Below are 26195 nucleotides of genomic sequence, written 5' to 3'. Positions count from 1 at the left end.
AACAACGCAACCCTTCAGTGGCTGCAGCAACTTAAACCTCGGGCAGTTCACTTGTTGAAAATTGGAGGCCGTGTGGATCTGAAATGGATTTCCCTAAAGTTGTTATTTTTTCCCCCAGATATTTGCATGTCACATTACTTCTGGAAAAACTCCCTGAAGTTGTTTGAAAGGAGGGGTAGGATAATGAATGAACGAATACGGGTCAATTCTCAGAGTAATCTTTTATGATACACTTACACTACTGAGCAATTCTAGATTGAATAAGTACATAGTTCCAAAAAGCAAATACGGACACACCGTAAGTGATTTCTCGACTGTTACTGAGTTAAAACACAAGACAAGGTGAATTTTACATTGCACGGATTTATTTAACACAAAATGATTATTCCTTAAACAGCATCTCCAATTTTTTCTGTTTCTTGAAAACCCAAAACAAGGTTCAGTTGTTGAATAGAAACAGAGTGATGGAAAGGACACCTGTTGGCACCCACAGGTGAACGTGCGATTTCAATGTACTTCTTCTTCAAGTGGCGCAGGATGTCAGGAGCCAGCACTTTCCAGGTGGAAGGGCTGATAGCCATCGTGGTGTTCTACCTCCTCATATTGCTGGTTGGAATATGGGCCGCGTGGAGAACCAAGAGCAGTGGCAGCTCGGGGGAGCGCAGCGAGGCCATCATTGTGGGCGGCCGCGACATCGGGCTGCTGGTGGGCGGATTCACCATGACAGGTGGGTGCCCACGCGCCTACCCCTGCAGCCATCCCACCCTAGCTGCTCCAGACACAGAGCAAATCTTGTTCTTTGTCCTTGGGGGATTCTCCGTGTTCACTACTTATATATTTAAAAAATAATTTTTTACATTTATTTAGAACAAAATTAAAACGGTTTCCACTCAGTAGCGCTGGAACTAATGATTTTATAATCAATTACTGGACAGAATATCAGTGAAACAAATCTGGCTATCTGGGCTGTTGAGAGGGTGGAGGCAGCAAAAACAAAGGGGTGGAGGAACGTGCAGAAGTGCCTTAGCCTTACAAGTTGTGTCTCTGTGCATTAATGTGATACAAGCAGCATCCCCTCCTGTTCATGGAGACAGGCATAAAGCTGTGACTTTGACTTGTCTTAATGAATACTAACTAGCCAATGAACACTAACTAGTGATTTTAACTAACTAGTTAAAACTGAATAAATCAACATGGGGGCAGCCCAATTCCAAATTGCTGGATGTCCTGTTTTGAAACCTTATTCTCCCATGTAATGAAATAATTTACTCACAGGAAGACGATCACATGTTATGAATCCACGGCTCTGAGAAAAACATTCCCAGGAACATTGATATGAAACGAAAAAAGCCAGGGTGTGTCCTAGTAGGAATCCCTCAGTTACAGCTGCAGCTCTTGCCCATTCAAGCCTCTCTGTGCTAGGAGCAGTCTTTCCTCCTTTGCCCAGAGGTGGTTCTGATTAAGCGGTGGCTTGTTTTTCTTTTGTGTTCTTCTCGGTTGTTGAAAATAATATTGAAAAACAACAATTTAAAATTATATCTGTACTATCACCTGATGTGTATTCACTAACAGCACACATTTCATTTTAGACTCTTAGTAAGTTCTTAAATGTTAGCGACATAATCCACACTGACAGGAACTCTCGGTGGATTAATGTGAGTGGAGTGCTCAGTGGAAAAGTACCCCACTGCAAATCATATCGAGATGACGTCAAATTTCATTCCTGAAGTGCTGGTTAAAATTGATTCACCCTGTTTATCACAGAGTTTTCCAAGCCAGTCTGGGAAGACTGCATCCCTGTTTGGCCACCTGAAACCTATAATGTTGTAGAATAACTGATGGACGATCGATTCTACCTTTCAGATATTCACATCTTGTTTGTTTAACTCTTCACCATGTACATGGTTCCGTTCAATCTTCATGACGTCACTATGGAAGGGCTCTGGTTACGTCAGGACCCAGCCTCCCGTGCTTAGTAAGGGCCAGAGCCAGGGCTACACCCAGGTCTGGCAGCCATGCCGGGGCCCCTGCAGTGACCACACCCAGCCCTCCACAGGTCTCTCCCCACTTCTTTGTCAAGGTACCCAGGGTAAAAACAGCTCTCTTGTACCCTCTGTTTCTAATTTTTTCTACATACACACATATGCAGAAATGTTTTGCAAAATATTTTCTGTGATGCACGACATACAAAGTTAGAAAACTACAGAAACATGAAGAATAAAAATCACCCACTTTCCTACCACCTGCAGATGTTTACTGAAACGTTCATGTAGATTTTCTTGTTTTTTCTCTTAGTATCCAGCTGCTGATGAATACACACCTTCATACCTTCATTTTCAGTTTTCATCAGAGCACAAACATTTCTTCTTTCCTCTAAAGATCCATATATGATACCGTATGAACCGCATTAAAGCATTGTAATTATATGTCCTTCAGATTTCTCCTCTGACTAAGAAAATAAGAAAAAAAGCAAAATAGGAGGACAGAAGTTTTTGATTTCACTCAAACTGTTGAAAAGAATAAATGAGCTGTTGTATACCAAAGTATTTTGTTCATTGTAAATTATGATCATGTTCTATTACTCTAATTTAATAGTACATTTATTATGTCCGTAAAGATAATATTTCAGAATTTATCTTTTATCATTTAGAGTGATTTTTAATCTAATAGGCTATTAAAATGTATAGAAAAAATTTGAATTATGATATTTCTTATAAAGTGTCATGCTCGAGCTCAGCTTTTAAAGACTTTTTTTCTCAGAACTGAAAAGAGCCCTGATCAATATCATAATTCAGTTAAAATCTGAACCATATTATCTAAACCTTGTCAGATTCATTGATTGTATTATTCGACAAAGAATAAAGATTGAAAATAAAAATGCATATAATTTAAAAGAATTCTGGTTCTCACTCATGAATCTGACATGAAATATACAAACATGCAAAGGACCAGATGGATAAAAATGGAGGGGCTCTAGTCATAATAAGTGACCGAGTCTGCACTTCTATATTATAATATTTGCAATCCTTCAGGCACCAGTTTTCTTTCTGGAAATGGAGAGGAGACCTACACAATGAAAAATGATCACTAGTAAGTGTTGTGCTTGTAAGACCATCAGGTATTTACTTAATGCAGCAAAACACTGCTGGTGCGGAGTCAAGGGTCCCAGGTGCCAGGCGGAAGGTGAGGTCTCGGGGGCTGTGCCTGTGAGAATCCGCTGCTCCAGGCCCTGGTTACTCGTCCAGTGAGGGGTAGGGGGAGTCTTTAAAATTTCAGCAGGGTTTAGGATGAGAAAAGCACATCATAGCTTTTGTTATATATCAACACCATGGAAAAGCTACCGGTGAAGACGGGGTGGTTGCATTTGTCCACTTGAGGATTTTGTATATAAACTCTCCACTTAAATGGACTTAAATTTCCTTGGCAGGAAGGTCTTTTCACGTTGACTTTTAAAAATAAGATTAACCCTTGAACGTTCTCTCTTCTTTGCTTTGGATTTGGATTAAACGCCAGATAAATTTTGGCGAGAAACACAATAGAAACACTTGTCTTTGGCAGTCTCATGTACATGTTATTTATTTTACTTACATTCTAACCACGAAATTTCAGGGGACTTTTCAGAGTCAAATTTTATTCCCCACTGCATGGTACAGCCCAGAGTTCAGTCTCATATTTGATAAGCTTCATGCCAGCCTCTGTTCCTCATAATTTGACACAAATTCTACCTAGGGGTTATTTTAAATATTTTGACTATACTCTTAAAAGGATACAAACTGCAAAGATCTGAGTGTTCCAGTAACTTTGGCTTTTCAGCAAGAATCAACTAGTCTAGTGTCTTCTCAGAGAAAATGATAGCGTTTACAGAGCATTCTTGGCCCAAACTTGTTTAATCAAAACGTCTTTTCTTTGGTTCCATGGCCCTCTTCACCTACTACGCTACAGAAATGTTATTAAATAACATCTGAAGAAGACATATTTCTTATCATTCTTTATGAACTATCAAGCATCTCACTGAAAGACCCGGAGCAGAACAAAGAACTGCAGATGGGCTTGCAGCCAAGGTTGTAAATTCTCCTGAAGGCTGATCTAGCCCTAAGTGTAGGTTGGGTTCTTGGGAAGACAGAGGAGGAAAAGGTAATTTAAGCTCACGTTAGGGCACCTGGCACCCACCTCCCTCCCCACTCCCTTAACAGCGTAAGGGAGTGAGTACAACTTCGTTATAATTCAGAATAGATTTGCCAGAATCCTATGCACCCAGCATGCTTACAGAGTGACTCTATTGGTGAAAAGCACACGCACACACAACCACGCATGCACACGCACACACACACACCCCTCCCACTCCTCGAAGACAACAGTCATGATCAAGAGAAAGATCAATACAATTAAAACAAAAGGCCCTTGAAATGAAGACACTTGACCCCATGTTATGGAGGCTGAGGGGAAAGTCATAGTATTATTGAGGAGTAGTCATATAGTATTATATATTGTATATGGTCTCAGACTTTATGATATAATAATATCATTTTAAAATGTTGATGACAATGGATTTAGAAAATATCTGGGGCAACACTGTTCAATGGAAATATGATGTAAGCCACAAATATAATCTGAAATCTTCTACATATCACTTCAAAAAAACATTAAAAAATAGGTGAATGAATGTAAATAATAGAATTGCTTAACGCAGTACATGGAAAATGTTTTTCTTTTGCCCTGTAACCATTACAAAAACAAAAATGAGAAACCTTACATTTATTTTTCCATGCTAAGTCTTTGAAATCCGATGTGCCCTTTGCATTCTTCCAACACTTCAGACAAGCTATGTCTCCGGTGGCTGTGTCACCAGCCACTCGATGTCCAGGGCCGCCGTGCGGGGCTGACCGGGTCTCAGGGATGACAGGTATGACACGTCTTCCCCTCACTTCTCACTCTGTTTCAGCCACCTGGGTCGGAGGAGGTTACATCAACGGGACAGCCGAAGCCGTGTACGTTCCAGATTACGGTCTAGCGTGGGCTCAGGCACCAGTTGGATATTCCCTTAGTCTGATCTTAGGTAAGCAAAAGTTTACACCTGAGCAACTCAGTCAGTAAAGCATATAGATCAGGAGTATAAATAACAAGTGAAATAAGTCAAACGATGTGAACAACTGTTGTTGGAAATGCTACCGGAAATCCCTAAGTAGCTGTTATCAGAAAGTGGCAACACTAACGTTTAGGTGATTGGATCTCTTGATTATGGAATATGTTTAAAAAAATTCCCTTGATTGTTTTGCTATCAAAACAGTGAATTTCTTAACATAATGATGCTTTTTCTTTCCAAAATAGTGTGGACATATCGTTAAAAATGAATCTACTTAAATTGTACCTGCATTTCATTTTGTAAATCAAACTAATAAAAGGTCAAGAATATTATATAACAGAGGGTTCCTAAATTTCTTTTGCACTTAGAATACTTTTGTTGGATCCTGTGCTTAATCAAATATCTGAATGCCCTGCTGGGTGACACAAATACATGAAGACATTTGACGAGTGCACTGCTGGTCCGTGTGTTTCAATCCACATGCCTCTTCCATGCCATGTGTGGCCCTGGATGCACACAACGACAATCGTATTAAGAAATTTCCACTTGGTTGCTAAATATTTCTTGGTCCTGTACTCACTGGATTTTGCAGACAGGTTCCTCAACATGTATGAGTGTTCTAAAAAGTTCATCTCCCTTCAGAAACTATATATAGTAAAAGGTTGGCAAAGACTATTGTATTAGGGATTTTTCATTTTCTCATTAACGCTTGCTTTAATTTCCTTTAGGTGGTCTGTTCTTTGCCAAGCCCATGCGTTCCAAGGGATATGTGACCATGTTAGACCCCTTTCAGCAGATCTATGGAAAGCGCATGGGAGGGCTCCTGTTCATTCCCGCGCTGATGGGGGAAATGTTCTGGGCTGCGGCCATTTTCTCTGCCTTAGGTAAGGACCAAAGAACGTCGTTCTGTGCGCATCTCTGGTTGAATGAGCATCAGATACACAGCTTTACTTTCTTCAGCCACAGGCCAGGCCACCCCCAACCTCCAGCACCTGGATTAATGCCACCACCCCCCTGCTTGTCTCCCATAAGACCGAATCTGATCACGTCCCTTTCCTGCTTAAAACCAGGCCTTTGAACCAGGCTAGGAAGGCTTCTTACAACTTGGGCTTTTCCTTCTCCCTTCCTCCAGAATGGCAGTTCTGACACTTTGCAAGCACACTGCCCTCTGCTTAGGACTCAGGCCCCTCTTTCCTTTCTAGCCAACCAGGTAGTTTCTTCAGATCTGCTAGAGATGTCACTTCCTCAGGGCAGTCATCTTGAACCTGCTGGATGCCTTTCCTATGGGCTTCCGGAGGCACCAGGAATTCTGTTTCCATTGAATTTACCACTTTGTATGATTACGTGCCTATTTATCTACTTCCCAATTTCCAACCTCACAGAAGGAACTATCCATTTCCTGAAGGCAGGACCTGTGTCTTATTAACACTTACAGTCCTATCACAAATGAATGAATGAATGCATCACCTATAGCTACATGTTCTTCAAAAGAGAAAAAGGAAAACAACAGTCCTTCCTTTCTCAGTGTAATCCCCTTACATCTTAGACTGTTGGGTTGTAGACATATTCAGGGATTTGGGAAATGGACTTAGACTCTTTGGGGTCTAACTTACTATCGAGATCCATCAGTGCTGAGGACAGCCTGTCTTTGGTTCTTGGATTCTCAGCCCACTGATACGACCTAGAAAATGAGAGCTTTCAGTGGGAGATCTTCAGGTTCAGTACCCTCCCTGTTCATCAAGGAGAAACCTACACCATCCTACTGAGTGTTGAGTTCCTTCCTGAAGACCAGCAGAGCTGGACGTTCCTTGTCCTTCCTCAGTGAGCCGTGTATATGTGTGATACCCAGAACACGCTGTGTTATTCTCCATCTCCTCTTACAAATGGAAACAATGGGCTTATGTCTACAGTCAAACTTTAAGTGGACAAAACAAAAGTCAGATAAGATGAATTTCCTTCTCTGTTGCATATTAGACTACAAGCTAGTCTTCTGGTCTCAGTATTATCATCAGATCTGGTCTCTGTAATATCAGATATTAGTTTACACCACTTTTCATTCCTGTCTCTCTCGACTCTTGTATAATCGTATCTTATTTTCCTGGTCTCCAACTGTAAAATGAAGGAATGACTTGGTGTAGAAAAGAAGAGAACTTGATAGTTTAAAAAAAGCTGCAATAACTCAGTGAAATGTTGCACTTTGCTGGCACTAAGTAGTCATACTCCACAGCCACCACTGCCACATCCTAATGAAATTTGACATAAAAGCGCAGCTCCCTTCCCACCTTGCTCTCATTAGCTAGGAAGCAACGGCAGTTTATTTGTCACTGGTTTCAACACCAGAAAATGTTGGCTTTAAGAACAAACTCCTGCTGAGATATCAAAAAAGGAGGGGGCTGAATATCTAACAGAATACAAAATGTTCACTCTCACGGAATAAAGATCAACTTCTATAACAGAGCCCTGAAGGGAGAACAGAATGAATAATCTATTATTTCTGAAGTATTCTGGAAATTTAATAGCTAAACTCAACCTTGCTGCAATGAGTTATTTTTGTAAATACATGTGTCTTCATCTGTGTCTGCTGTCAACACATATGTAAAGTATATTAATGTCTGTCTCCACACACACATGTCAAACAACATTTATGAAATATTACTGCTATTCTTGAAATATGTGCTCTGGTAAAGAGAATGTGTGTGAATTTTAAATTAACACCTCTATTTTCTTCGAAAATAATAGTTGGACGTAACTCAAAGTTAGTGTTTATTAGAAATAACTTGGGACAAGATCTTCCACCACCTTACTGTGAATATGTATGAATGAGCATAGTTCACCACCAAAGCTTAGGAGTATCTTAAACTATCTTCTTGGTATCAACAGACAACGCCCTTACAGCTGCTTAAAGAAACGTATATTTACACTTTTCACGGCTCAATTCAGATAATTTTTATAACTTTATTTGCAGTATATTTAGTTTTACGGCTGCATGAGTTAATTAATATTTCACAACAGATCTGGAAGTATAACTTTGATTTTACTCACGACAAATGATGGGGTGGTTTAGAAAATATTTAGAGAAAAAATTCATCCCAACCTTAATAGTGGGACGAAAGTAGGTGACGTCTTTAAAACCACTGAGTTACAGCCAAATGGCAGCATTTACTAGGACCCTAAATCTTTCGGCTCCCCGTCTAGTGATCTTTCTTCTATAACATACAGCCTCCCTACCTTTTGGATGTGTAGGATTAATAGAAGTTTCACAAAAGGGTGGGAAATTAAACAGTATTCAAAAGAGGTTGGGTAATGATTGGACTTTTCATAATTCATGGGGTATGACTCTAAAATGTTGTTCTTAAAGTAGAGAACTAGACCAAAGATGAATGACAAAGAATTGCGACTGAAGTTTCAACATGTAGTAAATCATCTCAGGAGAAAAAACCATAACTTGTTAAATATCCATGTACAACAGTAATTCAGTCAGTTACCCAAAGTCACTTGTAAATAACTGGCCGCTTTCCCTTGTCCTCCTCTCCCAATTCCTTACTAGGCATGCCCTTTCCTCAACCGGTTTTTATGCAAGAAAGTAATTCAATTTTGATACCAAAGCCAAAGCACTAAGAAAGAATTTCTTGAAAAGTATTTTGCATTGTTATCTTAGATCAAAACATACTGCTCTTTAGATAATGGATTTTTCATCTCGGGTGGGCTGCCTCTGCTATTAGCGCGCCATTGAGAAGCGATAGTAGAATGCAAGATTGCAAGTAATGATTCAAAGAAATCACAGATTTGTTGCATGTATGTTAACGTGGCAGTAATATCATTGCTGCGTTTAATAATACGAAATCTGAACTATACCACTTTTGAAAAGAACAGGGAAAGGGTGTGTAGGGCAGCAAGTGAATTCTGAACTGGCTGTCCAAGAACTGCAGCGGTCCAGCCGTCCACACCATAACATTCTATTGGAAATAGAGACACCAAAAACACAGTAAACAGAGTCAGAAAGTCAGAAAAGCATAGATTGACTTCTAAGGCAGGGTTACAATTTTGATGATGAAAATGACTTTAAAACATGATGCTAAAATCTACGGCTCTTCAGTGCACTGGCGTCCTAGGGGCAAAACTGGAATTCTCTGGCAAACAAATAAAATAAGTCGTCTTTCCCGAAGTTGAAAAAGTTGGAAGGAACAAGTTACCAATTTTATTATTTTCTCCTACAAGTTTGTTTCAAACCCTGGTACCTTTTACCATGTGTCATCTAGTAAAAGCTGGCTGAGGTCAGAGTTAACGCAAAAGAGCAAATGAATGCTGACTGTAAAATGTGGAGACGGGTGGTTATGCTTACCATAAAGGCTTATTTTTCTCATGGATGTGAGTAAATATACTGCATCTGTTCAACAAAGTCAGAGTTTCAGGTAGTTGGTGGCATTACTGCAAGATCTTATAGTAGTATTTAGTGTAGTATATGTCATGGATCTGTAATCAAATCGTGAATTTCAGGTGTCCCCACACAAATAAGTGAGCAAAGCACTAATTTCAGAAAGAAAGAAGGTTTTTAAACATATGTATGTATATACATATGTATGTATATAAATGCAGACATGCATGTGCATATTCAGTTTACTGAGATGGAAGAATTTGAATGTGAGACTTCACCTGGGCTGTTCTCATCCAATCCTTCCAGGAGCCACTATCAGCGTGATCATTAGCGCCGACGTGCGCGTGTCCGTCATCGTCTCCGCCCTTATCGCCACGCTGTACACCCTGGTGGGCGGGCTCTACTCCGTGGCCTACACAGATGTCGTTCAGCTCTTCTGCATTTTCGTGGGACTGGTAAGTGGGGCCGTTCACAGACTTTCCTTCTTCCTTCCTTCCCTTCTTCCTTTCCTTCTCTCTCCCTTCTTTTCTTCCTTCTTTCCTTCCTTTCTCCTTTTGTGAAAGATAATGTGGTATTTTATACTAACTCAGCAAAAATTAACAGAAATGCTATTTTCCCATCATGAGTAATACACAGTAAGTCGTATACTATTGGCAATTTTTCATTTCTCTGTGGATCAATTGGATGAAAAACCTCTAGTCACGTTGTGAGATTTTGACAGAAAATTGCCCTCAGTTAAGTCTTAGTAGGGTCTAGGGCTTCCCCTCCTTCATGCCTCCACTTGATGGAAACACAGGTGGGATCTTCCTTGAATAACTTCCCTCAGAGTTAAAATTTAAATCTTGACACTAATCTGTATTTGTCTCTTAACCCTTCCTTATATTAGTTCTGATTATCCATGAAACTGCTCATGGGACATAGAAATTCTTTTCAATCAAATCTTCTCGGTCACTTTAAGGAATGGATACCTTCTTCCAATTCTAAGAAAACACAAAATGTTTATGTATAAACATATGTCAAGTTCTCAGATTCAGCGCTTTCTTCCCAAAGGTCTCTGGTGGCTGCTCTGTGGCTAATGTGAAATGGCATCGTTAGCACAGAAGTTATGTGCTGTTCTAACTCTCCTAAGTGTTTCACGGTGTCCCACAGAGAACGTGCTCCCAGGTTCTTCCCTGAACACGAGGAACACTGAGCGGTGCCATCTACGAGAAAAAACTAATAAACTACATCTTGCACGTCCCGGACAGCCCCACGGCCTAACGCTCTCCCGCGCTCTGGTTGCAGTGGGTCAGCGTCCCCTTCGCGCTGTCACATTCTGCGGTTGCTGACATCGGGTTCACGGCCGTGCACACCAAGTACCAGAAGCCCTGGCTGGGGACCATTGAGCCGTTTGAAGTCTACACGTGGCTCGATAGCTTTCTGTTGTTGGTAAGTGATGCTCTTACCCGAGGAATGCACTCTCACTTGTCCTAAAGTCAAACGCACTTCCAAGACTTTAGTGTTTCTATGTAACACTAAAATGCATGCTCCTGTCCGTTTCTGGGTTGACTGCTTCCTGCTGGAAGAAGGATGGGGGCACTGACAAGTGTCAAAGCGATCACTTCCCTGGGGTTATGTGTGGTGTGTCCACACTTGTGCTGAACACCACGCCCTACTGCCAGATACCTCCCCCAATCTGAGAGCCACACCATCTAAAAATTCTATTTTGTATCTTGGATTAAGGCATTAAAATCCAACTTCTTCTGAAATAAGTAACTCATTCAGTCTCTAATTAAATCCGTGGTGTCATAAGGCCTTAAGTGCGTGAGATACGTAGGGAAGGGAAGTGTCACCCAGGACAGATGCCCAGAAAGAAGGCTGGGAGGTCAGGCAGCTGGGAATGTGCAGAACCTGTGGGTGAAGGTGGTGGCCTTGAGGGGTGGGCATGGAAGAAATCAAGGCAGATCACAGACTGAGGGGGAGGGAGTACCCGAGAACCTCTCCCTCAGAGATTTTGTGATTGTGTGATTTTGCTAGAGGGGTTATGTATTTTTAAAAAAAAACAATGTATTTGATTTCAAAGTAAGCAATAGATTAATTGTTATCAAATTAAGGGGAAATGGTTTATGTTTGTTCCCTTTTTAGAAGATTCACAATATTTTGTGATTCCATTTTGTGTCTGTGGCACTTTGTTAAATTTTAACACTGAAAGTAGGTGTGTCTGCCCCGTGAAGAACTTACTGGTAAGAAGACAGGGAAACATGTAAACTAATGTTTCCAGTGGCGGGGGAGGAGGGCTTTTTCCCCAACGATTGTTAAGAAATGCATTTGGCTGAAATTTTTCGGGCATGGTTTACAATTATGAATCGAATGGAGAAGGCGATTAAATATTATATGTATGTGTAATTTTACCTTCATGGCTGGTGTATTTTATGGTTATATGGGAGAGATGATGAGACTTAGAAAAACTAGGCAATTTTTTTTTTTTTTTTTTTTTTTGTGGTACGCGGGCCTCTCACTGTTGTGGCCTCTCCCGTTGTGGAGCACAGGCTCCGTACGCGCAGGCTCAGCGGCCATGGCTCACGGGCCCAGCTGCTCCGCGGCATGTGGGATCTTCCCGGACCGGGGCACGAACGCACGAACCCACGTCCCCTGCATCGGCAGGCGGACTCTCAACCGCTGCGCCACCAGGGAAGCCCAAAACTAGGCAATTCTTTGATTATCAATCACACCATCGTCTGAGTGATAGATTGAAACAGAGAACCAAGACCCCAAAGTCCTTTCTCCTACACCACACTTTAGTCCTTGGACTTACTCATCTTCAAGATAAGGCATTATATCCAACGATGGCTACAATTTCTCCCAACTCAAAAAAATGGTATGACTAAGTCATGTTCATCCTTCAAATTGTAAGATAAATTGAAATGAAATAATAGATGCGGAATGACTGACTGAATAAATAAACTGTAGGTGCGAGCCTTGAAACGTTTCACCAATGGTCTCTGATCTTCCAGTTGCCATGGAAATGACTTGTCAAGTCCTGCTCATGGTAATCTAGAGGCATCTGCCCGTCCCACCCTAAACTTCCCCCGTCCCTATATTAGCACTAGATCGAGCTCCTGGATCACCTGGCCCTATTGTGACAGCCCCTCACTGGTCTCCCCGCTGGCAGCCCACCCACATCCCACCCCTCCAAGCCCATTTCTACCTTTCCATCAGAGCTCCTGTTTGTCAGTGGAGGCCAGATTTTACCTGACTTACAAACTGGATGACCTAAATGTCCATAGACACAGGTATGTAAATTATGATATATCAATTCACATAGTCATTGAAATTACTGACGAAATATTCATCGACATGGAAGAAGTCAATGATATACTGATTTACAGGTTGCAAAACAAAAGGAAAAGTTTTGGAAGCATATAGATTTGAGGCATGGGATGATGAATTTTAGAATTTCTCCTTTTGCCTTTGTTTTGTTTTGTTTGTTTGTTTGTTCTGCATTTGAGCTTGTATGGCTTTTATAAGAAGGAAATTGTTCTGAAGCCAATATGTGATTGGCACAGATGTGACAATAATAAACAAGACACATATCCCAGAACTCGGAGCCAGTGAGAGAGACAGACAATCAAAGAAGCAACTTCAGTACATTGTGATGTGGGAAGTTCCCTCCTCAATTCACTCACTCACATGATAAATATTTACTGAACACTGACTCTACGCCAGTGAGAGGATGCTCCAGCCTCCTCTCTCACCACCCCCACACACCCTGACCTCTACCCATACCAAACACACGGTGGTCTAATGGCTGCCTCTCTGTTTTTTTCTTTTTCTTTTTCATATTGGGTTCTTTCCCAAGAACTCTCCTCCCTGTCCGTCTCCACCTAGTGACACCCTCTTGATACTTAAGGGGACTCAAATGCTCTTTCTGTATGGTTACCATGGTTACCATGCCTCTGTCTTCCTCCCACCTTTCCCCTCCGTTACCCCCAGATGATTGTTTCTCATTATTGTTCCCATATGTACCTCTTTATAGCATCAACAAATTACATGCAAGTTCAGTGTCTCCAAACTTTTTTATTGTATATCCTCAATAAGAATGTGAAGCACACCCCCAAGGTAGGGATAGGAATTATAAACTGCTTATATGTACTGTACTAGCACATTGTGGAAATCATTTAATAAAACAACAATATTTAGGTATGAGGTAGAAATGAATATAAAGAGAAATTCTAGTATCTTCTTGATGCTCTATATTGTCTTGAGCCTCTGCACACCCCCGTCTAGAAAACACCATAACGCATTGACCCTCCCAGTGGACAGTGGTCTCAAGAGCAGGAATTTTTCACTCATCTCTGGGCTCTGACAGCCATTACATTGCCTGGCACGTGACTGGAATCCAGAAATATTCACTGGGTGTTTTGAATCAAATGAAACTTCATGGTTTCAGAATCTTAATTTTTTGAGATAATTTTGTGGCTGTTAAAACTTCCAGATAAGAACAAATTGAAGGTTTCTGGGTAGTTGTGTATAATGCAGCTTAAAGTAGGTAAATTAAGCAAAAGAAAATATTGTGCATAAATAATTATGAGAGAAAAGAACTTGAGAAATTCTGCACGACTGAACCTATGACGATGACTTAGTGACAGCAGTGTAGACAAGTGGCAGGTAGGACCATTTTCTCCCCTTCAGAGCCATACATGTGACCATTCTGAATGTGATTGTTAAAAAAAAATTCTCATTTTAAAAATACCTAATAGATGCTATTTGCCTCCAATTCATTTTGAGTCCCCGTGGTTCCCACGCAGATGCTGGGTGGAATCCCGTGGCAAGCCTACTTCCAGAGGGTCCTGTCTTCATCCTCAGCCACCTACGCTCAAGTGCTGTCCTTCCTGGCAGCCTTTGGGTGCATGGTGATGGCTCTGCCAGCCATACTCATTGGAGCCATTGGTGCGTCAACAGGTAAATCTCCTGCAGCTTCACTGACTCACTCAGGCTTCATCCAAGTCACCAGTTACCCCTCAGCTGCCCTCCCTCCCCCACGCTCCCTCTTACCCCCACACAGCCAATGGTTTCTCATCTGTTCATATATCTACCTTTGTAATATGTCAACCAATTGTCTTATATTTCAGACACCACTGTAACATTGAAGATGAGAAATATATATTAAATATATATTTAATTTTATATATATATATATATTTCACACCACCATATTCTGTTCAGATCTTGTGCATAAGACTAACTGTAACCCATTAGAAGCTGGAATATATGAGGCAATTTCACTGGACCAGTACATGGACTTCCCACCTAATTAAACTAACATGCCCTGTTAGACTAATTAGATTTCCCACTGATTAGACTAGTTTATAGGTTCTGATTTTATTTTGAAAGCTACCTAGCAAATAGGATGACCCCAGATGGATGGATGGATGGATGGATGGATGGATGGATGGATGGCTCTTTGGTTGTTGTGTTTGTTGTTTCTATCCACAGACTGGAGCCAGACCGGATACGGGCCTCTCGACCCCAAGGACAACCAACAGTCAGACATGATCTTGCCGATCGTCCTGAAGTATCTCTGCCCTGTGTACATTTCTTACTTTGGTCTTGGAGCCGTTTCTGCTGCTGTCATGTCATCAGCAGATTCTTCCATCTTGTCAGCAAGTTCGATGTTTGCTCGCAACATCTACCAGCTTTCCTTCAGACAAAATGTAAGAACAGTTTTTGCTTTTATCTTTTTTTTTTTTTGCGGTAGTAAGAACAGTTTTTTCAACATAACGCAATTGCTCTTGTTCTCATCCTTGCAGTTACTATGTAGGTGTTTCTCTATACTTATTAATAGTCTGCATGAAAATCTGACCCTACTTTGATTCAGCGCTTTATTTATGCTGTATATGAGGTTTTTAATGCATGTTGTCATTCACGCTAATACTGAAGGGCACTAATCAATATAACTATTTCCCAAGAGGTACAGTCATATTGCAATAATTTAAACGTCTTCTCTAATGAACGAGCAATGAAACCTAAAATAACTTAGAAAAACTCTGAGTTTAACTAAATACGATAAGAAATTCAGGAACCCTGGCAGAGCAGAAGATAATGCGTAATTATTTCATGGGTGCTGGTCTCACACCTGTCTGCTCTTCACTTGAACCCCAAGTCCTCCTTTGTCAGAAAACAGCGTCTCAGTTTGATTTTCCTTATTGAATGCCAGCGCGCAGAGCAGCACGATCGTGCTCACGGAGGGGCCCAGAGCCCCCCTCCACCTTCTTCCTTGACTCAGGCTTGCCTTTCTCTAGGTTTTCTAGGTCATAGTTAACAAAATGGTCCCACTTGTTTTTTAAGGCAGTTACCCTCCAGGAAGAGAGGAAGACAGATAGGCCACAACCTCTCACTGCCACATGAAAAACTATTCCTTAACGTGGAAAGTAAAGAAATCCTCCCTTGCGTTATCCTTCCCCTCCGAGGACCCAGCGCGCATCTCACGTCTCCCTCTGACATTCAGCCAGTGGGCTCTGCTTCCTGCGAAGCCTCTCGCGAGGTCGCCCGGGGAGGCTGCCTAGACTGCTCGCTTCACATGCTGTGGTTTCGGCTGGTTTCACCCATAGACTGAGCCTTTTGAACCAGGCGGATTCTTTAGAGCAGCTTTAAAACACAGGAAGGCCTCTCATTCTCCTCCTAGAGGAGCCAGCACGTCCTGAGAAAAACTGACTCGATGTCGATTTCTTGCAGGCTTCCGACAAGGAGCTCGTCTGGGTCATGCGCATCACGGTGTTCGTGTTCGGAGCTTCCGCAATGACCATGGCCTTGCTGACGAAGACGGTGTACGGGCTCTGGTACCTCAGCTCCGACCTCGTGTACATCATCATCTTCCCGCAGCTGCTCTGCGTGCTATTCATCAAGGGGACCAACACGTACGGGGCCGTGGCAGGTTACATCTCTGGCCTTTTCCTGAGAGTCACCGGCGGGGAGCCGTACCTGAACCTGCAGCCCTTGATCTTTTACCCTGGTTATTACATTGATAAAAGTGGCATATATAATCAGAGATTCCCGTTTAAGACCCTTGCCATGGTGACCTCATTCTTATCCAACATTTGCGTCTCTTATTTAGCCAAATACCTATTCGAAAGTGGAACCTTGCCACCAAAATTAGATGTATTTGACGCTGTCGTTGCAAGGCACAGTGAAGAAAACATGGATAGGACAATTCTGGTCAGAAACGAAAATATTAAGCTAGATGAACTTGCACCTGTGAAGCCGCGGCAGAGCCTAACCGTCAGCTCGACTTTCACCAATCAGGAGGCCCTCCTCAACATGGACTCCAGCCCAGAGGGCTCTGGGGCTGAAGATAATTTACAATAAACACACCCTCACTGCTTTCCTAGACGGAGCTCTATAGCAGGCTAGTCCCGGAAGGGTGGTTTGCGGCATATAAAATATATTTTAAAGATATCGTTCAGGAGGACAAAACTCCATATAATAGTGTAATTGCACATCCAAGACAAGTCAGAAGGAAGCACCCCTGAAGCAGCATCCCTCTCTCCCTCGTGGACACATCTCATCCTCATTTGATTTCGACTCTCAGTAGTTTTGTTAAGTATTCAAACATGAATAAAACCCCACTCAAAGAATGGAGAGCCAGAAAGAGTGTTCACCTTTCTTACGGAAAAAGGAAGTAGATGTGAGAAAGCCAAGGAGACGGGGGAGCCTTGATCGCGACCTTGTTTGTGAATGCCCTGTGAGTCTAGTTTAACTCTCACACTGAAGTTGTGAGAATAAATCCCCATCACTCCAGTGAATGGTGCAGCGAATTAATCAGCTGATTCCCTGATGTGATGGGTAATTCCTTCTTTCATGTTCTTAATTATAACGTTCGCTGAATATGCAATTTGTTTTTCTTTTAGTAGTGGTATGTATTATTCTGAGTGCAGGCAAAGCAGACACACAAAAAAATATTGTGTAGTGGCATTTCTTGACATGCAAGATGATAGGAAAGTGGATTCCGTCCCGATAGAGGATCCTGGTTCCTTCGGGTGTGTCTAAAACTACCATACAACTACCATGTGCATTGGGGAAAGTACCTACAGAGAGAAAGGCGTGATTATTAGGCAACCTTACAGCAATAAATCAAGAAGGCCACTAAGTAGAAAGTGACAGGAACAACAGTGAACTTTTACCTTCATCTGAAGTTTAGAAAATTTTGCTTCATGAGAAAAGAAGTAATCTGTTGACTTGCTACGTATTAGTATTGGAAGTGAAATTGAGCCGTTTGTAAGGTGAGATAGCTACACACCTTAAATTGCTTAGTGAGAGGCAAACCACACCTCCTGATAGTAGTAAGATTAGAAAAACGAAACCACTCGATTTTGAATGTTAGTTAATGAGGATGATTTAGTGTCAAGAGAGCTACTCTGTGGCCCTTTTTTGCAAAAACCAGTCTTAGGTACTGGACAGATCACCGCTACAAATCGTATATCGTGAATTTTAAAATGCGGAAGAAAGGAGAAAGCAAAATTAGGTCCTAAAGGGAAGAAGGACTTAATTGTAACATTTGGCGTCTACATAGCTTTCATGAGGTTGGTCATTAAATGTTATTTTACTCCTTTTCTGGAGTTAAAAAAATATGTGTATATTTATATGTAATGGTTTGTATCCATTTTCGAATTTTAAATGATTTCCCATCAGTCACATTATAGAAATAACTGGAGCTGCGTCTACAAGAGCAGAGTGAGCTGATCAGCGGAAAAATTATCTAAGCATTTGATCCAGTTAAAGAAAGGCAGCCTGAATTATTCAAACTAAAGAACTTTTTCCAAAAAATTTTTCTTTTTTTGTGATTCATAGACAAAGTGAAAATTCAGTGTGCGACATTAAGTATAAAAGTTGTGTTTGGGAAGCTAGAATTCCCTTTTTTATTGCAATTGTCCAAAAGCATCCAGTAATCTCTCCTTTGTTATTAAACATGAATTAAATTTACAGGGTAATTTTTAAAATGTGGAATAATTTTATATGTTGTCAGTCCCATATTTTTAATGCTTTATCCAAGCTTGATGGTAAATGTGACATTGCATTCAGAATCTTTGTAAAACATCGTCTGCAAGCTAAATGAAAAGGGAATTTTTTTGTACCCATCTCTTTGCTCAGAATGGAGTGCTGGGAAAGGAGCACAGTTTTGGAACCAGTAAGTGTGGGAGTCCCAAGTTTCTCGGACATGGGTTGAGAGAAGAAACGGGGGCAGGAAACACATTTTTTAAAAACTACAAAGGTGGAAATTTTTGACAGGTGAAGGTAGTTAATTGATGGGGACTGCAGCTCCTGGCAAGTGTGATACTTCAGATGTGCCTCTTTCCAGCACGCTACCTGAATAATTATTTTCACCCGCTCCATCGTCATAAATTTTTGTTTCAACCCCTTTAGGCACATGCTTCCATAGAAGCACATCACCCATGTTACAGTAGAGTGACACAGGGAACTATGGTCTCTACCGATATTATAGTTTACAATTTTGTTGGGCAACAGTTGTCCAAATGACCCTATTTAAATCCAGTGAAAAAGAATTAATACTAATAGTGAAAATTTCTTCCATTCCATTCATTTTGTAATAGTAGAAAGATAAAGGGAGAAAAGCATTTACCTTGTGCAAGATATTAAAAACTAGAAAACTTAAATAATTTAAGCTAATAAATAATGTTCTGTGTTTATTTAACTTACTCTTTCTTTCCTACTCTCAAACTAGACATACAAAAAAAAAACTAGGTTAGGGTAAAATACACCAGTAAATGGCTAAATATTAGCAAGATGATTCTTTTAAAAGGACAAAAAAAAGTTGAGGGTCAAAAGGAATGAAACAACAGTCGTAGGGTCTTTATTTAGGATCATTTACACACAAATCCCCCAGTTTCTAAGGAAGGAACAAAATTGTGAAACATGGTAGACGACGCTTTATGCTCATCATTTGCTCCGTCTCAACATCATGGGTAATGCGCACGGCTTTGTAGTCTTTTGTCTTTCCTCAGTGGGCCTAATTTTCAAAAACCCGTTCTCAATGAAACTAAAACAGCAACATCTCAGACACTGGGTGTATTAACCTTTGGAGGCAATACCTGTGGATAAAGCGTTAGAAGAAAACACATTTTTTTTTTTTTTTTTTTTTTTTTTGCGGTACGCAGGCCTCTCACTGCTGTGGCCTCTCCCACTGCGGAGCACAGGCTCCGGACACACAGGGTCAGCGGCCACAGCTCACGGGCCCAGCCGCTCCGCGGCATGTGGGATCTTCCCGGACCGGGGCACGAACCCGCGTCCCCTGCAGCGGCAGGCGGACTCTCAACCACTGTGCCACCAGGGAAGCCCCTAAAACACATATTTTATTTTCATACTTTTACAATAAGTGTGACATGTTTCTTGTGTCATTTTAGTGTTTCTTTTCACACGTGCTTTTCAAAATATCCAGCTTGTAGCCGGACTGAAGTGTTAGGAACAAACTTTCAAACACTCCATGTTAACATCCAACTTCACTGCTACTCTTATAAGTAGTGAATTTGATGTGACTATCAAATGACTGTAAGCTTGAAATAAGTGAATCTAATGTAATGGCTGTTAGCTTGTTTTATTTGGAGATAATGAAGTAGCACCTGTATTTTAAACATAAATGTGACTTTTTCTTTTTAGTCTTTAAGAAAGTTTACGCTGGTATAATGTATAATTTATTGTAAGTTTGCTACTGAACAGACAGATACATATAATAGTTCTAAACATATATTTTTGTCTGTCAAAGTATTATATAAATTGTGCTTAAGATAAGTAGATTTGCAACTGTCTGTGTAAATGTTTTCAATGTAATGGTACTGTATTAAATTGTGCTGGTGCAATTCAGGATATCATTGTCTAGGCTTGGCTTTTTGGGGCCCTCTCTTATAAGGAATATAAATGGTGCTGCAAGACAGTAATGCACCGGAACTGAAGTAAACCATCTCATTACCGGAACTTACGAAAACGCTAAATGGAAATGCTGCACCTCCCGTAAATCTTGGGGCAATATACGATATCATAGCTCAAAAAAATGTGAATTATTTTGCTTGGAAAAGAAGTTCTATCACTGTACCCAGGTCTCTCTTTAAATCAAAGAAATCAACAGACATTATATCTATACCGTTAATATCAAGAAGATCTGCCTTTTAAAAAGGCAGTAACTGATAATTGTTGATTTAGGATATGCAGCCAACCGTTAGGCAATGAACTGGTTCTTTCTGTGCTCCAAGTATATACTTCATATCTCTTATCTAACTCCCTCAGGAGTCTACAAAAGTATAAGTATATAAACTCTCAGAAGAACCTTTGCCCCTTACACCTTAGTCATAAGCATTTGTGCCTACAGATGTATACACAGGGAGTAGGGGCCTCGAGTCACCGAAAGAATGAATGAAGAAAAGAAAAATAGTTTTGGTGGGAAACTGTTAACCAACTGAGATAACATCAGTTTGGTCTGCCGTATGGACACATTTCTGGACAGCATGTATATTTGCTTTATCACAAATCTATACTATAGGGGAAATTATTAAGAGCTAGAAAAGAGAATTTAGAATATGATCCTGGAGGCTGTATCTGCCGTCTTCATTTTGACCATTGTATTAAGAGAGCTTAATCTGACCATCAGCATTCTCCTAAGACAGATATTGTGAGAGAAATCCAGGGAGCTACAGAGTGATGAAAAATGATTATTTCTACCTTTTTAATACAATCATCTAAAGAAAAACTCCAAAACAGTGAAAACAGTCATCTCACATTACTCATATTCCCTAAAGTCAAAGAGTGTATGGAAATTTTATGTTGATTTTTAGTTGGAAAACTATGGTTGCCTATTTAAAAGAAGTACTGCAGTATGTATTTTGAAGCCAAAATACTCTGTTGGTTTAGTAATTTTTAATCTAGAAGTAGTTAAAAACTAGTTAGGACTAAAGGCCTAATGATAGAGTAGTGGGTTCTAATGAAAGGAGTAATTGGAAATACCCCCTAATAGTGCTGTGAATGCAGCTGAAGTGAGCCACAGCACAGGAACCAAACTCCTGGCTTCTGGCCTGAAATGGATGTAGCTGGGAGAATCACTGAAATCTCTCAGGCTCTGTTTTGTCCTTTTAAGGCTTCTGATTCAGATCATCTTTAAGGTCTCTTAAATCTCTAAATTTTGATGACACCCTAATTTGGAAACCCGGGTAGGGACCACAGCATAACTTGGGGTCAGCAGACAGGAGGGAGACCACAGAGTAGGACACATGTGGCTTTGATAGCAGCTCTGCCTTAGACTGAGGGTCTCAACAGCTGTGCGATCAGGCCGAGCCTCTGAATCTCTGGGGCCTCAGTTTCCCAAATGAGGTTCACAGTTACCTGTCATTAGGCTGAAATTACAGGATACATAAGAGACTACACAGTAGAACACACCTTAAAAATGCAAAGATATAGAACTATGAACAGAGCTCTCCAACTGAGAAAATTGTGACAAAGCGTATCTAGCTACTTGGGGAACCATTCTGACTTTGAGTCTTGTCATATTCAACTAGTTTTAAGCATGGATTCTAAGTTAGGGATGAAGAAAGGAGAGTCATGCTTTAAAGTATATTGAGCTAGAGATCGTATTTGCTCGACTGGGCTTTTCAAGGACCTAATTTAACAGAATTTTAGCGCTGCTCTGAAAGCACTGAATTGTGGTCGCGTATGAATATGGCTGAACCAGGAGTGGCGAAGTCTATGGAAAGCTGACCTCTGTTCATACTGGGACTTTCAGGCAATACCACTTCCCAAGAGTACTTTGTACCGAGAATAAGGAGTAGAAAGTCTACGGGAGGTGTGCAGGTTTGGAAAAGTCATTTTAAAATTCTTTAATTTAGTTGCTGTCTATATTTCTGATCATTCCATTAAAAAGCATCATGATTCAAACAATGCTTTACAAGGTAATAAAAATTATAGATTGAAAACGCAAATTTTGTTCTTCAAATACCACCCAAAGCTGAACTTCAAAGGCCATAAATGTATATGCCTGGGTGTGAGTGGGGAAGATTGCCGATGGAAACCGATAAAAATTAACATGAAATTTAAAGACATCAAGTCAAGAAAGTATTGCAAACCATATACTCTATATAGGTTAAAATGTCCCTGGCCTAGATGGCCAAGGGCATAAAATATAAGCTATGACTTAAGTGCAGGGAACAATCTGGGTTGAATCCATGCAAGGCAATCACAGTCCCACCACCTTTGTTTGTGTTCTCAGAGCTTGAAGAGATACAATGGACGCTGCAGCCTCTATTTTCTGCTAATCAACAGTAAGTTGAAATTTAGCCTTCGGAAAAAATCTGACCTACATAGGCTTTCATTTTACAACAACTTTGTTTTCGTATACTTTACTTTTTAGAGTAAAATTTCTATTAAATGATGCTACGTTTGGCAAGTATTTCCCACATTTCATTTTTCAGAAAGAACTAGAGATTTTAAAACACAGTATACACTAAAAACATCTACGTGTGCGTCTGCTTCACGCACATTTGATTCAGTCTTCTATTCCTTTTACACCTAGTATCTACAAAATAATTCTGAGATCACAGTTATTTAGAAAGATGGCTAAAAGAAACTTTAAAATTCACTTTAGTTTACTCTATCTCCTAATTTACGGAAAAAATTAGAGACTTTTAAACAATGATGTCTGAAGTAAAAAGCAAGTTTCAACATTCGTTGAAAACGCATTAGGGCTTGTGCCTTCTAGCCTTTACCACCTCCTGAGCCAAGGCGTTAGGAGACGCAGCCCTCCACTCCTGGTTCTGCTCCTGTTTGATCTTCAGTGAGCTAACTGACCTGTCTTGGCCCCAAGTCCCTTTCTTTAGGGCATCTCTCTGGCATGGAATTTAACAACGACATGAGTCTACAGCTCCCCTCCACGTCAGTCCAGATGTACTTCATTACTCATCCTAGAACTACTCAAATTATTTGCTTTCCAATATTTCAAATTCAGTGTTTTCTGTGAACTGAAGAATTATGGAAATGGAAGAGTACCTTGTGGTGATGGATTTGTTCTGTATCTTGATTTGGGTGAAGGGAACTTAGATGGCTGGCAGAGAAGGGGAACGATGAGCATTAGCTGTGACCCTGAAACCACGTGCGGTGGTGGGGCTGTAGTTGGTACCACCTGCTTTCCTCTTCCAAGTTTCCCCCAGGAAAAGAGATCCACTGGAATCCTGAAGGACTCACGTAAAACGTCTGGACCCCTCAGTAATGCTTGCCTAACCCCTCCTTCCAAGTGGTCCTTCAGAGCGCATTGAAAGATACCAGAGAAGGATCCTCACCAACTCCTGAGTCCGCCTACTCAAACATTAGAAATTCCCTACTGTTCAACAAACATTCATCTTGTTGGGCAAAATCTGCATTTCCCTTAAACCTGATCTCTGTAACAAACTGCAAAGCTAAGCTTCCTTTCCCACAGTTTTGATAGAAAACAAAACCCTAATTAGAAAAGATACATACACCCCAACGTTCATAGCAGCACTATTTACAACAGCCAAGACATGGAAGCAACCTAAGTGTCCATGGACAGACGAACGGATAAAGAAGAGGTGGTACATTATACAATGGAATATTACTCAGCCATAAAAAGAATGAAATAATGCCATTTGCAGCAACATGGATGGACCTAGAGATTATTATACTTAGTGAAGTAAGTCAGAGAAAGACGAATATCACATGGTATCACTTATATGTGGAATCTAAAAAAAATGATACAAATGAACTTATTTACAAAACAGAAATAGACTAACAGACTTAGAAAACAAACTTAGGGTTACCAAAGGAAAAAGGCGGGGAAGTATAGTTAGGATTTTAGGATTAGCAGATACACACTACTAAATATAAAATAGATAAATAACAAGGACCCAATGTCTAGCACAGGGAACTATATTCAATACCTTGTAATAACCTATAATGGAAAATGATCTGAAAAATTAGATATAGATATAGGTAAAGATATATAACTGAATCACTTTATTGTATACCTGAAACTAACACAACATTGTAAATCAACCATATTTCAATTCAAAAATAAATAAAAGCAAAAAATAAAATAATTATCATGAGAAAAAAAGATTACATGGTCAATTACCATTTGACAAATAGAAGTTGCACGTTTCTTTTTAATTCCGTCAGCCACTTTGGTTGTGACTAGTCTTAATTTTTAGTCCTCTATCAATTTTCTACTATATTAAAATGCCACTCTTTTGTTAAATGTAATTTGCTATAAGAATCATACACAAAAGCCTTTACTACTGCAATCTCATCTAGAAACCATAGAAATATATAACTATAAATATATGAATACTTCAATATGTACAATTTAGCTGTTGTATTTTATTTTCTAAGTAATGCAAACAGATAAAGCTATAAGGATAAAGCTATCAAGATAAAACCTCTAGTTATTTGTAAGTCTTAGACTATCATCTTTTTGACAGTAAACGAAAACGTGGACGGCAACAGTATGTTTCCTTCCACAGGGTAATTTACTGAAAACCTGAAACATTAATCTAAAAGGAGAGAATATTTGGGATTTAGCTGCTTCTGTGGCCAGTTTTGCCGTTATGATGATACTGGATGTATTTTTTTTTTTTTTGCGGTACCCGGGCCTCTCACGGTTGTGGCCTCTCCCGTTGTGGAGCACAGGCTCCGGACTCGCAGGCTCAGCGGCCATGGCTCACGGGCCCAGCCGCTCCGCGGCATGTGGGATCCTCCTGGACCGGGGCACGAACTCGTGTGCCCTGCATCGGCAGGTGGACTCTCAACCACTGCGCCACCAGGGAAGCCCTGGATGTATTTTTTAACACTTGACTCATTTCAAAAAATGTGATGCAATATTTCGGCTGAAACTCATATGCTTATGGCTTCGTGAGGTTCTCACAACAATATACCCACTGTGACTGCTAGAAATCTACCACAGCGCTAAGCAGTGACACTGGAGGAGACGGGATATTAACCAAAAATCCCCAAAGAGCCCCAAACTCTAACTCGAGTTGGTAAGGTTAAGGTCTCTACTTCTAAGCATTTCACCGAACTGCACTGCTTTACAATTTCTTGAATTTGCTTTTCTTCTGCTCACCCTGACGTCAGCCAGTCGCAGGAAGAAGGACCTGCCTGAATAGATGCTGGAGCAGCAGGCTCCATCCCTAAGACTTCACCCAGCAGACCAGCTGTGTAGGCAGAAACAGAGGACACACTGAGCACAGCCAGCAGCTTGGCTGATAGGGGCTGCCTGACTGTTACATTCTGAGCACAGAAGCCAGAGAGACAGAGAGCTGTCCCTGGGGGGCCTTCGAAAGAGCCAACCCTTAATAAGTTCATCCCCTGCCTGGGGACAGACACTTAAATGGCAGCGCCATCACATGGACTTATCTGTCCTCCTCTGTAACTTCCCAGGATGGAGGCCAAAACCCCTGGGTGAGCGCTGCCCACAGGAGGGCAGTGGAGCAGGACGGAGAGAAACTAGGGCTGCATGAGCCCAGAGCAGCATCTTAGCTCCAGGGAGCCCAGAGCGGAGAAGCCAAGCTGCTCGGGGAAGGAGCCCCCTGCTTCACTGGGATACATTTGGAACTCTGCTCTTCCAGAGCAGCAAAAAAGGGACTCTCTTCAAAAGGGGGTTTCTTCTGCAGGGTGTGTTTTTTAAAGACAGTCTACAGACACACACTCTCCAGAGGAAAGCTTTCGGTGAGCATGAATACCTATGCTGTGCAA

At 40.9% G+C, this 26195-nt stretch overlaps 1 protein-coding gene and 1 long non-coding RNA gene across 2 annotated transcripts in view; one reads left to right on the top strand and one right to left on the bottom strand.

The window, feature by feature from the left end:
• Positions 1-26195, bottom strand: part of LOC132531064 (uncharacterized) — a 371620-nt gene that overhangs the window by 223381 nt on the left and 122044 nt on the right. The gene's annotated exons all lie outside the window — the stretch shown is intronic.
• On the top strand, positions 559-16802 carry SLC5A7 (solute carrier family 5 member 7). Its single transcript, XM_060168602.1, has 8 exons — positions 559-727; positions 4943-5056; positions 5812-5967; positions 9765-9913; positions 10743-10886; positions 14246-14399; positions 14934-15151; positions 16173-16802. Exons 1-8 carry the CDS (start codon positions 721-723, stop codon positions 16800-16802), a joined length of 1572 nt encoding a protein of 523 aa, XP_060024585.1. The 5' UTR covers positions 559-720.

The sequence above is a fragment of the Lagenorhynchus albirostris genome, chromosome 13 (genome assembly GCF_949774975.1).
Source record: "Lagenorhynchus albirostris chromosome 13, mLagAlb1.1, whole genome shotgun sequence".
NCBI classification, from domain to species: domain Eukaryota; kingdom Metazoa; phylum Chordata; class Mammalia; order Artiodactyla; family Delphinidae; genus Lagenorhynchus; species Lagenorhynchus albirostris.
The sequence above is the reverse complement of the archived record's forward strand: the minus strand, read 5'-3'. Positions and strand labels throughout refer to the sequence as shown.